We start from the raw sequence: 14,521 nt of genomic DNA on the forward strand, positions 1-14,521 counted from the left end.
TGTGGGAGTTCAACTATGAGAATTTTTCTTTCTCTCTCTCTGTTATTTTTGGATTTGTGTTTTTACAAAGGAAGGTTTGCTGTGACACTGGTTTTGTCCAGCCATTGGCCTTGGTCCCGCTTCCCAGTTTGAAGACTGCTCTTTTAGTCCCTATTTTCACAGCTGTTGGAATGATTAGGCTGTAGATGTCAGAGAGAGAAAAGGAAATAGCAGTAAATCTTGTTTAATGTATAGACACTAAAGCATGAAGCATTTGTCCAAACACTATTGTTCAATTCCTCTGCTTTTGCTTTTTTTCTCCAATACTTTGTCACACTGTGGCCTGACTCTGTCCTTCTCCTCCCTTCCTCTTATCTTCCTTTGTATCTTGGATATGACAATGACAGAACACAGGAGGAAGTTTACTTTTATTCCCCAGTGGGTCTAACAGCTGGATCACATGGAGCAGCCTGTTTGTTCTCTGCTGCAGCTGTGACTTGTCCCCACAAACAGCAAACTGCCACCAGGAATCTGGAGATTTTGCTGTTTACAAGCTGCTTGTCTCTCCTGTACCTTCCTGTTCCTATTCTTCTGGTTCAGTGCCTATTTTTGGGTAAGGCACAGCTTGCATTTGCTTTGAAGCGCCTTGAATGAATTACAGTGCGGTGTAACTGAATTAATTAGGTGTCTCTAAAGAGGCTGTGATTAAATTGCCAGTTATCTCAGACTGGCATTACAGGATGCCTCTCTGTGTTTGGGACTATGTGAGCAAGCATTTCTTTCCTCCATCTCTTTAAAAAGTGTATCACTGTGTTATTGTTCCAGTCATTGCGGTCTGGGAAATAACCACCTGTAGGGTTAACGCAGCTGGGAATGGAGGGCAAGGAAAACCTGCCCTGCTTCAGATGTAGTGCAGATGGCTTTTTCTTCTTTTTTTCCTGCCAGCTCACTTAACCTGCCCATCACAGATAGCCTGCAGGTGGAATGGGAAGAGTTTTCCCATTATACACATAATTCTGGTTGACCCCACATTATGCCCATGTGTGGGAAAAGGAGCTGTGAAAAGTACCTGTCTGCTCCCCCCCTTTTTCCCCATAAAATAACAGGCCTTCCACTTCCAAATGCTTATTTTTAACACATGCTGGTGCCTCTGGTTTCCCTGTGAGCCTGCTCATCTGTTACAGCTGTTAAAACCCCTGCTCCAAACACAAAATGTCATTCACCCGTAACTGTCCATGGGCCTTGTTTGGGATCTGCACACTCAGACCTTTCAAGCTGTTCTTTTTAAGACTGGATTTCTTTTTTTCTTAGTCTTTTTCCTCCTGTCTTGTTTGATTTTCACATGTTTTCAGACCTCCATAGTAGTGATGTTTACAGAGGAGCAACTGCAGCAGATGTTTGTAGCTCAGTAATAGTTTGGATTTTAATTTATAGTGAATAGGATAACTTCAGCTTTTTTCCCCCTAATTGACAGGAGATAATGTTTGCCTTATTTCATAAATATCATCTCATGTGTTATGTTCTAACTACTGTCACTGCCCTACTTAGGGTTCAAACTTCCTTGAATATTTCCAGCTACCTGGTCTGAAAGGCACCTTGTTGCCTTGAGTTTTACTGTTCATTGCAATTATTTTAGTTTCCTCCAAACTGATTTCTCTGCAAATTTTTGTTTCTCTCTGACTGCCTCTATTTCTATCCTGTTTTTATGAACTGACCAGAAAGAAGCACTGTATTTCTGTTTGCTCTAAAATGAACTGAGGTTCCAGTGCCTTTGTTCACAGCTATTACTCACTGATGAATGCTGGTCCCTTTGGTGACTGTGGTTCTTCTACGAGAGGTCTTCACTGAGTTGGCCTCGGGGCTCCTCCAGGCTTTTATTGAGAGTTGAGTTAATTTTGAACTCTTTAAAATAGTATAAATAAATACCAGCATGCAGATAAACCTGAAATGGGTGCTTATTAGTGCATGGGACTGACACGTCCAAACAAATAGGACCAATAAATGAGCTGTGTTTGGCCTTAAGTTTTGGGTGTTGCCTCCAAATCAGAAGAGCTTATCAATCCTATTAACAAAGCATGTAGAATTTGGTGAATTTGTAAACTTTCCAGTCTTTCTGGAAATTTCAAAGATGCTTACTTAGTTCTGTGAGAGCCCAGCCTGTACTGGTATACTACAGCCTATACTGAGGTTTGCTTAGGCCTCCCTTGGTATCCTTGAGTACAGCATTGATGCAGTTGTAAATGTCAGTCCCTGGCTGGCAGTGGTGCAAAAAACTGAAATATTAGCAAGCTGCTGCCATTCTTCCTTCGTTTTTCTTCTCTTAAGGTTGGCAGAGTTCCCAATAGAGGTGATTTTTTTTTTTTTTGGAAAAACATGCTCCTCTCTTTAAACAATGAGTATAAACTGGTCTTTGGGAAGTTATGCCCTGTTCTCCAGGGGCATTTGTGGTCATGGTTCTGGCACTGGGGGAGAGAACAGAGAAAACCAAAACGTTTGAAGAACAAAGAGCATCTTTGTGTGTACTTCAGCCTTAGTTCTTCATGAGCTTTCTGAAATTACATGTTACTCATTAGGCTTATTCATCTGACTGTCTTCTCAAGACCCTTCCCTGTCTGCTCCCTGCTGTTGTGTGTAACCAGTCTCTGTCTTGCACTCCACCAGTACTGCCCATGGCCCGTTCCTGCAACACTTGGCAGGTTTGGGAGTCTTCAATTTCTTTCAGTGTAGAGCTTTGCAGAGTGACAAAGCCCACAGCATTCAGGTTTGGAGGGTGTTGCTTCAGGTACAGCCTCAAGCTTAAAGAAGCCCTGCTAGAAACTCCCTTCCCTTCAGTGTCTTGAGCTGTGATCTCCCCTAGAGCAAGTGGCCATCAGTGCCCTTTGGCTGCCTGCTGTGGCACAGAGCTGTGCACACCTCCTCTCCAGCCCAGCCCTCACCTCATCGCTTGACTCCACCTGTGGAGTCACACCAAGCTGGGAAAATGTGAGAAAGGATGGGCAAGGAAAACCAGGCACCTTTAATCAAGTAGGTTTGATATTAAAAGAAGTGTTTTCTGAGTTGCCTGGAGTTTCACACTCAAGGGAGGCTATACAAAATTCAAAGATGTAGTTTAACTGTTTGGCAGTCTCTCTTTAACTGGTAACATCTCTTTTTCTCAAATTTTTGCCCCTGGCAATCAATAAAACAAATTGAGGCTAATTGAATAGGAGCCATATGTGTGATAATTAATTGGGAATGTATTCTGATTCAGTGCTCTGTAGTTCCCTGCCGAGTTAAAGATGCAGCCACAACTCCAGTTCACTGAATCTTTCTAAGAGGACAGAGTAAAGACATCAGAAAGGGGATGCATGCTGAGATCAGGAGGAGCACAAGTAGAGATCAAAACTGTAAGTGGCATAAATGAAAAGGGAAAAGGGTGGGTGGGCAGAAAGGAAAAGGCATGCAATGAAAAATCTGAGGGGGTAATCCAACAGACATGGGTAAGCAGGAACTCAGACCTACAAAGGAGAAGAAATCATGAGCATGATTGAGAAGGACTTTTAAATATATATTTAGAAAGGAAGGCAATACCAGTATGTAATGGACAATAATGGACTCCCATCAGAAATAGGGCCCATGTAATGTTTTAAGGGCATGTGTGGCACTAAAGATTTATAATGCTGTTCATCTAATCATTAGCTTCCAAATTATGTAAATCTAATGAAATCAAGTTCACTCATGAAATTTCTGTCATGTCAAATATTGGAAACCCCTTGAAATGGGTTGTCTGAATTTCCATAAGAATAAGTGTTCTCAGCAAGTGTTCATCCATTCACTTGGATAATGTAGATCACGTCCTGTGTTGGATTTAACTGAATCAAACATTTAGGGGCAAGCTGAGGTGCAGAGTACTAAACCTAAGCTGTACGTTCAAGGAAATACTTATTCAAGCCACTTTTGTCAAAGTGTGAAAGCTGGTAAAGCTTAGATGCAGGAGGAAATGTTCAGCAAGTGTAACCATTCTAACCAAGGTGAAATGTTGTGTACAGGCAGGGAGCAGTTCATGCTGCAGCATGCTTAGGTCTTGGTTGTCACCTGATACACAAAGGTATGGACTGGACCTAGATTGCCTGAGGGCAAAATGTAAACCAGCTCTTCTTTCTGAGGTAGTACAAAGTGCAGAATTGTGTCACCATTGCCACTGAGAATTGCCTCTGAAACTTTGTGCTAGTTGGGACTAGGTAAATACTGGATGAAAGCTAATGGAATTTTTTTCTTTCTTTTTAAGTCCTTTGACTAACAGTGTTTGCTCTCAAAATATCAGAGATGTTTTCAGCCTGAAGAGTACTGTAGAGGATACCAAGATGGATGCTGTAAATTATTAACATTCTCAACAGTTCTTGCAGTAAAAAACCCTTAGGTATTGAAAGTTATCCCTCTATTAGATTGGATTTTGTACAACTGCACAGTAACAGTAAGACTTTTGTTGTTCTTCAGCATAGAGTCACTGGTGCTGCATTTGCATGTTTGCAGCACTGGAATGGCTTGGTTAGCTTCTGTTTTGCCTTCTTGCATCTTTTGGTGAGAAATACGGATGTGGAAAACCCTGTAGTGAACTACAGTAGTATTTCTGATACAGACTTTCTTTGAAAGACCAATCTTTGTCTAAGTCTTGTATTTCCTTATACTGTCTTGCCATCTCTTCTTTCTAATTTTATTATTAATCAGTCACATTGAGTCTGAAAGTGAGAAAAATATCTGAAATATATGCTATTTTAATATTGCACACTGAAAGGGCATTAAAACACTGTTATCAGCAAAAAAAATTATCAAGAATGAATTCTGAAATACCTTGTTATCCTTTCTTCCTTTTATGATATTTAAACAATGTTTCTCTGTTTGTGTGGAGTAAAGGAGAAAAACATCTTGGCCTCATTTGCTCAAGCGGCTCCCAACATTTGTTTTGATTTTGTTGGTTTTTTTTTTCCCCTTGTCTGTTCTCACTCTCTCTGTTGAAAACTTCACCAGGATATTTCTCATCACCTCCTTTCTGCTCTCCAGCTCCTTGCAGTTTCTCAGGCTTTTGCTGTTTCACTCCTGGGCCCATCAGTGCAGAGCCCAAGTGGATCAGTCCCGTGGAGCTCTTTGCCCAGGGCTGGGCTCAGTGTAGTGCCTTTCCTATAAAGTTTGTGCTGGCACACGATGGGAACAACAGAATGACACCCATATGTACTATTTCAGATACCTGTGTTTGTGTAATGTCATTAACACATTTGCTTTTAAATGAAAAGCACTTCTTTCAGCTGCAGACAACCAGGTCTAGCTATGAAGCAGAGTCCTGGGTTAAACCCCATCCTTAGAGGAATGTTAGGATCCTGACCTTTTTTACATCCTCAGGAGTGCACACAAAAAACCTCTGCACAGTTGCATTATCATTTCACTTATAAGGCTTCTTCTATTGCATAGTAAAAAATAATCTGAAGACAGTAATTGAATGTCTTTTAAAATAAAAAGCACACTTAGACAAGGGGAATGAAATTAAATAAGACAAAAGCAGGAATATTGATGACATTTTAGTAAAGCATTAGTGAGTACTTTAAAGTACACAGATGCTTAAATCACCTGGCTTACTAATAAGAGGTGAATTCCCCAGCTAAGCCTTTGAATGTCAGAGCACTAAGGTGGGCTGTTTAACCTATGTTTGGGCACTCATCTTTTGATCTTAGTTTACACCTCACTTTTACATCCCCCTTCTGTAGAAGTACAGAATCTTCCAGACAGGTGTTGGAATATGCCAAATAAACTGAGTGATCTCAGCAGATGACTCTGGTTTTAACACCCACTTAAACAAACAACAACAAAACCAAACCAAAACATTAGAAAAAATTAAAATAAACAAACAAAAAACCCAAACAAACCCAAGAAGCCTCAAAATCAGTTATAAAAACCTTTTTAAGAAAGGAAAGAAACTCTAAGAACAGGAAGTGTTATTGATAATAAGACCTTTCTGTGTCTTAGAAGGATGCTGCAACAGAGCTCCCTTTAGCACTATTCATACCTTAGCCCTCCCCCAGTTTCCTTGCGTGCAATCTAAGCCACTTTTTATTGTTGTTATTTTTATTGTTGTTAGATGAAACAATGACCCAGTCAGGGAAGGAGAGAAGGAAGAAAGCATAAAAATAAAAATCAGAGTGAGTGATCAGGAAGGAAAAATTGCTTTCATTTTTAAGAGATCCCTCTTTCTTAATGTGAGTTAAACCCAAGTGTATGTTCCATGCAGCTGCCCAGAAAATTTGGGCAGGGTCACACACGAAGGGGCTGTCAGCCCTTGCTGTTAAAACCACACTGAAATCATTCTGTCCTTTAGATGAAATTGATTTAAAACTACTTCAGTATCCTTTCCCTTCCAATTAATACCATTGTTTTTACCTCTGGTGTCCTTCAAATACTGATGGGTGCTTGCTTATTCTGCCATGCCATTCTCCTCCTGCCTCACATTGTAGACAACTGCTACTCTGTTTTTAATGCTAAGCCTTTGTTTATAGAGCCAGCAGCATTAGGCATGCACATGAAAACACTGAAGTTTTTTTTCCAGATTCCCATGAATAATCATAGGGCTGCAGCTTGTAGTTTCTCTCTTTTAAATTTGCCTGTTAGATGTCATCGAAGTGTGGATTAAAATTCATTGGACACAAACAAAGAAAAACTTTGGATCAATCCTAGAAAGGCATCTCTGCATCTCCCAGAGGGAAACTGCTTTTCTTTGTTTTATTCTCTTTCAAAGTAGAGATCTTCTACACAGCAGGAATCCTGGAAATCTTGAATTTGTGTTTTGGGGGAAAACTCAGCAGCAGCAGGGCAGATAGAACAGCTGGAATTTCATTTTGATCTTCTAGAAATAATTATTTATTTAGCATCATCAAATCAGCAATGATTTATTTATTTTCCTCAATTTACCTGACTCTCAATATACTCTGTATATTCCCCAGACTTCCTTGATCCCCCTCAGCCTTTTTTCTATCTTTCTAAGGAAATTGGGAAACTAAGTGGGAGAAGAAATTCTTTCCGGGCAATATGTTTGGGAGTATAGGAAGTGACCTAATTTTTTGCAAAAGGAAGCAATAGTTTTAATGACATGAGCAGTGCTGCACAAACCAGTGGGTTATCTCAGTGTCCATGTAAATGTGGAATTAAAAGAGCATGAGATAGATATTTCAGGAACTAAGCAAGATGTTGACTTTGAAATTGCTGAAGACTCAGCTGAAGACAGTCCAACACAATCACTTTTTCTCTAGGGTAATTGCTGGAGGAGCTCTGCTTGGTTTGCATAGAATAATGCAATTCAGGAAGAAATTCAATTACTGAGATAATTATCACATTGGATGAGTGGTAACAACCAAATATAAAGTAAGAGGCCACTGGAGGAAAGCCCAAATCACCTACTAATCCCAAAAGTTCACAGTGAGAGGTCCTGGTTGAGAAGTAAAGGTGTTGCTGATTTGATTGTTAGGTGTAGTGGATTATAGTTTAATCCAGTGCAAATTCCTATTGCTTTCAAGAAGATACCAACACAGCTTTGGTTACTAATAATTGTAGAAGACTTTTAAAACCCAGAATTGATTACTGGACAGCATTTATTCAACTAAGCTGAATTTCAGCACTGAAGTTTGCTTTATAAACTGTCTATATTACTTTTGGTCTTAAAAAAATGAAATAAAATTATGCCTCATAATGGCTGTTTAAAGATTTGGGTTCTAGTTGTGTCTGAAAAGCTAAATTCTTGTCTCATGTCCCAGGGCTCATATTTTAGCTACTCAAACAAAGCCTTAATGGGGCCTGGTTTTATTTTGTTCTGTTTGGGTTTTTTGTTTGTGAGAGCTGTTCTATTTCCTTCCCTTTTTCCCAGTCAGGCTGCATAATTTGAATTGTTGTGTCCCAAAGCACTTGTGATTTTCCCTGATTGTTTCATGCATCTTTCTGTCAAAAGAAAAAATAAGAGGGGGAGGGGAAAGAAGTAGACCCAGAGCTGCGTGCTGGGCAAAAGGATTCCTGTGTATTATAGATTAGAATTTTCTGAAGTATTGGTTGATTTTATGGGTCTCAAAAAGCCTCCACACCAGAAATGGTAAGAAACTGGGGTAAAGAAGAGTATTAACTTTTACCTTACACTACCACACTGATTTCAGAGGCACTGAAAGTTAATAAAGCATCTCATAATCTTAAAACATATGCATTTGGAAATCAGCAGTGCTTCTCTGCTGAGAATAGAAAATTGATTGAATTCCAAACCTAATGTTTATGCTTCCTCTTGCATATGCAGGTGGATATATATCAAGGTGAAAGAATTTTGACAACCTTTTTAAAGTAAAATGATTCTTTATATTCTGAACTGCTTAGAAGGCACTTCCCCCCCAGTGTCATTTTCTGTTGAATAGGAAATGATAATTGCAGTTGCAATGAGATAGACCAACCAGAAACAGGAAAAAAAAATAATACCTCCAATAAAATGTTAATCTATGTAGATAATATACTAATATTAATTACAAATAATTTTAATTAACACTCTTATTTTCTCAATCATACTTTTTGCAAAGTAGAGAACGTGCCTTTTTAAGAAAAAAAAAATACTTTCTTTTGGTAGGAAGTAGAAATAAAGCAAATCTGCTCCTCTTCTGTCTCCTGCATGGAAACTTGTGTGTAATTTTTCTGTTGGTCAGTTTTCCACAACATTTTTGGGGAGGCTGTGGGGAGTGGATGAAAAGACTTTGTAACATGTCAGTGGCATCCTTCTCCCAGTTGGATTCAGCATGAACTTAGACACAAAATCCTGGAAACCACTACTGAGTCTCTGCTGTGTTTCAAAGACGCTGTTATCTTTACACCATCCTTTTCCAGTGTTATTTAAGTTGTTTGAAAACCTCCCTTAGAAGTGATCCCTCTTTGGTGCCATCGTCCTTGGGGCACATTTGCAGTTTCCACAGTGAGTAGTTAAATTCAGGCTGTGGAGGCTGACTGGCCAATCCCCAGCCTGTTCAAAATCTCCTCTGGGCCTTGTGCTACCCACTGGGTGAGCCAGACCCCAGCCATGCCAATCTCACTGCAGCTCCACCAAGGACACCATGAGGGACACCCCGGGTGTCTCCCTTGGATCCCATGGCAGGGAAAGTGGTGCTGTGGCTCTCCTCCCCTGTGCTTGCAGGCTTTGGTACACGAGGCCCTTGCCACTGTCACATGTGACCAAATGCTGGCTACTGTTTGGGCTTTTTCCTGTTCAGTTTTTTTCCAAGGAATCAGAGATCATATTTACATATTTGATCATTTTTCATATTTGATAGATAGGTCTTCTGTTAAGGCTAGTGATTGAGGGCAAAACTTCTGAGGCAATATTTTCAATGAAGTGTCCTGAAATCATTATATACCCATGTCAGAGCAGTATTTCAGGGAAATTGATGTTTACTATAACATTTTTATTAGCCAGAGTTCCACTTTCATCCCAAGTACCCCTGGGTACTTGGGAGATGCTTTGCACTTGGTGTTGAATATCCCTACTCACCACAACAATCATTCTCTTCTGTTTAGCACATGCTGGCCCACATTGATTTACTCATTCCTTATTTTCTGACTTTAATGGTGTCTTTTGTTACAGTTAGTAGTAAAAGCTCAATCCAATCTACCTTTTTGGTTGCTTTCTGTTTTGTAATAATTTTTCCTGTGTTGTTTATATTCCACTGCTGCAGTGAAAATACTGAATAGGGAATGTGCCGTTCATAAGGGTGACAGGGTTAGTGCCTGTATGAACTAAGGCACTCTAATTTACCCTTTTTCAAGCAATAAGAATGACCAGGGACTCTCCTGTTGCTGCTGAGCTAAATATGAAACTAAGTAAAGTATTTTGGTATTATTGTTTTTCTATAGATGGTGAACACCTACAGAAATGTTTTCACCCAAAGAAAACTTCTTGAGTCCAGCTGTTTACCTTAAGGCTTAGAAAGAAAGAAAGTCTGATTAGATATTCTTTCTATTCACTGTTTTGGTGGCACCTGGCTGATCTATTTCTGGAGCCAGTTCAATTATTGAAGTACATAGTGTTGTGTCAGATGCCAAATTCTGAATGGACTGTGCCCCACAAGATGGAAAATGGGCAGAAAGAGTGTGCTGATAGGGTACAATATCAATAGCAGTACTGACCTGAAATAACTGTATATGCCTGATGAACGGATTACCGTGAACTGCCTAATTATATCAACACAAAATGAAGAGATGTTTTAAAGGAAAAAAGTGTTTATTGTGAGACTTGTTTATTAAAAAAAAAGAACTAGCTGTAAACATGTCTTTATTTCCAGCACCAAGAGATCAGACCATTCCAACACCAGACTGGCAATTCAGATCGAAAAGGATGCAGGTATGGCTTGGGAGTTTGGGTGTCTTGCTTGATTTGCAAAATGTGATGTATTTACACTGGTGAGGGTTTGCTGGGAAAGCTGAAGAGATGCAAAGGGTTTGAATGTTGTGTGTACAAACCAGAGCACTTCAGATGTAGCAGAGCACCAGTTTGAGTCGTGTGATGAGTAAATGTACTGCTCAGTTATGTGTAGCTGATCAGACAGAGAGCTGCTGGACTGCCAATTGCTTGGTTAATTATAATATTGGTCTTTGTCTGGAATATGCATCAGGCACCCTAGCTAGACTCAGAGGTCAGCTGTGGGCAGGGAAAGGTTTGGGGAAAAAAAGCAGCAAGTTAGTGGTGCCCCTACCACTGAGCAGTTTGGGCTGACAGGTACATCCTCTTGCCTGGAGAGAAACCTTTTTGAGAGAGGGGAGAAGAGAAGTTGGAAAACTTGCAAGAGGAAGAAGTAGGAAAGATGGTGGGCTGCACTGCGGGGTGTCAGTGTAGTAAAGGAGCACCAATCCATGGCCATGCAAAGCAACTTCCCAGGCCAGTGAGACTGGGAAGTGAGAGCAGTTTTTGGCACATCAGTGGACACAGAGAACATGTGGTACCTCAGCTGGCACTCTTCAGTGCCTAGTGGGACAGAGCCCTTTTTGGGGGGAACTGATCCCAGTGTCTCGTGCTGAAATCCCATCCCAATGAGAGAGACCAAGGTTTCATATCTGTGTTCTTCCAAGGTTCCGTATATGTGTTCTGTGGCCAATTTTATCTTGCCACTGAGATGGCAGGGGTTGTATTGTGAAGTTGGACATTTACATTTTAATTATTGCTGGTTTAGCCCCCATCCTTTTTGTCTGTATCCGTTACATCAGTAACGTGAATAAATACATGTCTTCAAACAGAAATTTATGTAATCCAGGGTGTCCAAGAAGGCAAGAGGGGTATTAATAGTTTGAAGCACAAATGGTGGTTTTTAATTATTTCTCATTTAATGCAGGGAGCTAAGATTTTTCCTAAGGCTATTTTGTCATCTAATAGCAATGACCTTTAGCATTATTATATATGCTAATAAGTGAATTATGTTTTAAACCCTGTAGCACAAGAAACACATTTCTTTTGTGTATGTGCTTAAAAGACTCATTTTATGACTTGCTTAAATTTTGACCAAGTACACTCCTGAAGGTGTACAGGTGAGTGTGTCTGCGTGGACATGGGCACATACAGACAGCCATACCAGGGCTGGGTGTGTAATGGCTATGGGCTCAAAAAGCAGTGTAATTGCAGGCCCTCCCCTCCTCTGGTGTCAAGGAGCAATCTGTAGGGGAAGCCATAGCCTCTGCAAGCCTCATCTTATGGGTTTTTTCTTCTCCATGTAAGATCTCCTCCTAAATTTGTGCAAACAAAAAAATGCATGACTGCCTGTATGTCAGTATCCACATACACTCCCATGCATACAAATACACCTACAAAATGTTGGTTTGTACATGTATTTGTGCACCAGCATTTTAAGAGTATTGAAGGTGGGACACTGATGCACTACAGAAGAGAAAAGCAGTTCTATTGTCAAGCATATATTGTATTAAAGAGTACAAGCACAGGGCAATACCATGTTGGATTGTGTGGCATCATGGTAGCATTTGTGAAGGGTTCAGTCCTTTTCACAAATCACCATCATAAAGTGCTCCTTTTCATCCAGTTAAAGGCCATAGACCTTTAAGAGATTACACTTCTAGATTGTGATGAGGTGTTGTTCACCTGGGCATTTGGTCCAAGCCATATGTAATTGAACAGCTACTATTTTTAAATTGGTAGCAATTCTGGTGATGCATGTTTGATGCTTGCTCAGTAGACTCAGTAAAATCTTTTAAAATAAGTATCCTCATCTTGAGTACTAGCAGATTCTTTGTGGACAAAGCCTTGAAAAATTTCTGGAGGACTAGAAGGAAAAAAATCCCAACAAAATTATTGGTGTCTGTATGACCAAAGTATTTGAAAATTTCTGAAAAAACATTCAAATTTAACTACATGTAAAGTAGTTATGATGTAAAGTAATAATGATTTTTTTGTTTCTTTACATTAAGAATAGTATATAGACATTAACTTAGCATTGCAGACTTTTAGTGGAGCGAAGAAATTCTTAATGTTGTAAAGAACAGTAAGAATTGAGTCTGAAATATGTGTTATTACTAATGTGATCTTCTATCTGCAATGTTGCTCATATTAACCTGATTTTATGAAGGACTACCTAAGAAATGTAGATTGTGTAAAGTATCAGGAAGATATCATCTAGCTAGAGGAAGCAGATTTAAGTAGGAATGAAAAAGAACATAAAATGTAATGCAGAATGACTTTGTATAATTTTATTTTTTTTTACAAATGTGTGCTGCTCTGGTTGTAGGAAATGATGACAATAATCTCAACTCCATTTTTTACGAGCATCTGACAAGATCTCTGCAGGAGTCTCTTTGTGGAGATTTGATCCTGGGCCGCTGGGGAAACTACAACACAGGAGACTGTTTTATTCTGGCATCAGATTATTTAAATGCCTTTGTGCATTTGATTGAAATTGGAAATGGCCTTGTCACCTTTCAGCTCAGAGGGCTCGAATTTCGAGGTAAGGATTCGTGATGATTTAAATAGCAACAAAACCAGCAATAAATCCTGTCTGTCTTTTTAATCTATCACAATTCTACAGTAGGACCTGGAGTTTGAGGACCTTTCTCTTTCTACAGATGTTTGTCTGTCTGAAAGCTTGGTACTTCTTTGTGTCATTATATGAATATTGTTTTGAAATGTAGATGTTAAGAAATTTGGAGCCATGTTCTGCAGCATCATGAGATTTCCAGAAAGAAGGCTTGTTGAGTGGTTTGCTTGGTTCACAGATCTTTTGAGTAATGCTTAGTTACTTTCTCAGATTATTTATTTTCCTCCATAACTATGAAAATTGGAGTTGTTCTTAAATTTTTTCAACCTGAAACACCTTGTCTTTGAGAAACAAACAAACAAAAGAGCCAAAAGCAAAGTAAGACTTTTTCCATGGAAAATATCCTATGTCAAACTATGCAAGAAACCAGTGCTGGGATGGTCTCTGTCACACTAGAACAGCAGAGTATAATCAAGGTGACTTTTCAACAAGGTTGAGTGTGAGAAAATAAGTGACAGACTGGCTCTTTGAATGCACTTAAGTGTGGGAGGATTAGACTAGGAAATAACGTGTGTGGGCTCAAGTCTTGACTCTGTGACAGACTCCATGTAGGATGTTGAACAGGTTGTGGTGAATGCTTTATGTTCACTTTCCTTCCTGTGTAGTGGGGATGAAGATAACACTCTTGTGTCCTCAGCAAAGTTATGTGGAAAGAAAACAGTGAATGCCTGAAACAGCTTGGTATTGTAGTACCTCATGAGATGCCTATTCAGAACAAGTGCAAGTTGTAAGGAAAAACAACTGCAAAGGAAGAAAGGTCATTTGTTTATCACCTTATAATTTCTTGTTGTTTATGATGATTGTTGAGGAATATATGGTCATGCACATGTGGTTCTTAGGCTTACTTCAACTTCCAAGAGATCTGTGCAAGTATTCTTGTATTCATCTTCTCCTTCGGTGTCCCCCAGGTGAGCAGTGGTGCTGCTGTGTCAGGGATAAGTACTTGCAGTCTAACTTCTAGAATTTATCTTTGCTGATCATCCTTTTGTGTTAAAATAGTTCAGTGTGAGACTTGAAACAAACAGAAGAAAGAAATCTCCTTCCCAGTTAAATTGCAGGAGTTTTGTGAGGTGGTTTTTCTTTTTCCTTGTGCAGTTGTCCCTTACTGGGGGTCCCTCTCTATCATCACCGTCACCAGGCAATAGAAGTAATGTCAATGTTGGAAACATGAAAGCATATGAGAGGATGCTCAAGCCATGTGCTAGCTGGATAAAAAGATCAGGGCCTAGCAGACAGGCATAATGAACTGGAAGTTGAGTGGGGAACAACTGGATAGTTGCAAAGTGGTTTGGGGAGACTTTCTTTGACGTTGAGCCAGGATCATTCACAGCCAGCAAGTGCCATTTGGCACTTGGTTCTGAGAGCAGAACTCAAAAATTGCAGTGTGCCACCTGTCGAGGTATCTCTGTATTCCCTAAAATCTCAGTTTAAGTAATTAAATGTGTCTGAAAATTGACCTTTCCATGCAG

At 39.7% G+C, this 14,521-nt stretch overlaps 1 protein-coding gene across 3 annotated transcripts in view; it reads left to right on the forward strand.

Moving 5' to 3' along the window:
* Positions 1–14,521, forward strand: part of PCNX2 (pecanex 2) — a 151,605-nt gene that overhangs the window by 100,472 nt on the left and 36,612 nt on the right. For all 3 annotated transcript variants that reach the window (XM_064708512.1, XM_064708513.1, XM_064708514.1), the window contains exons 24-25: positions 10,302–10,360; positions 12,747–12,962. In XM_064708512.1, the coding sequence (XP_064564582.1) occupies positions 10,302–10,360; positions 12,747–12,962 (275 nt within the window). The remainder of the gene's footprint in view (positions 1–10,301; positions 10,361–12,746; positions 12,963–14,521) is intronic.

This window comes from Zonotrichia leucophrys, chromosome 3, assembly GCF_028769735.1.
Source record: "Zonotrichia leucophrys gambelii isolate GWCS_2022_RI chromosome 3, RI_Zleu_2.0, whole genome shotgun sequence".
NCBI classification, from domain to species: Eukaryota; Metazoa; Chordata; class Aves; order Passeriformes; family Passerellidae; genus Zonotrichia; species Zonotrichia leucophrys.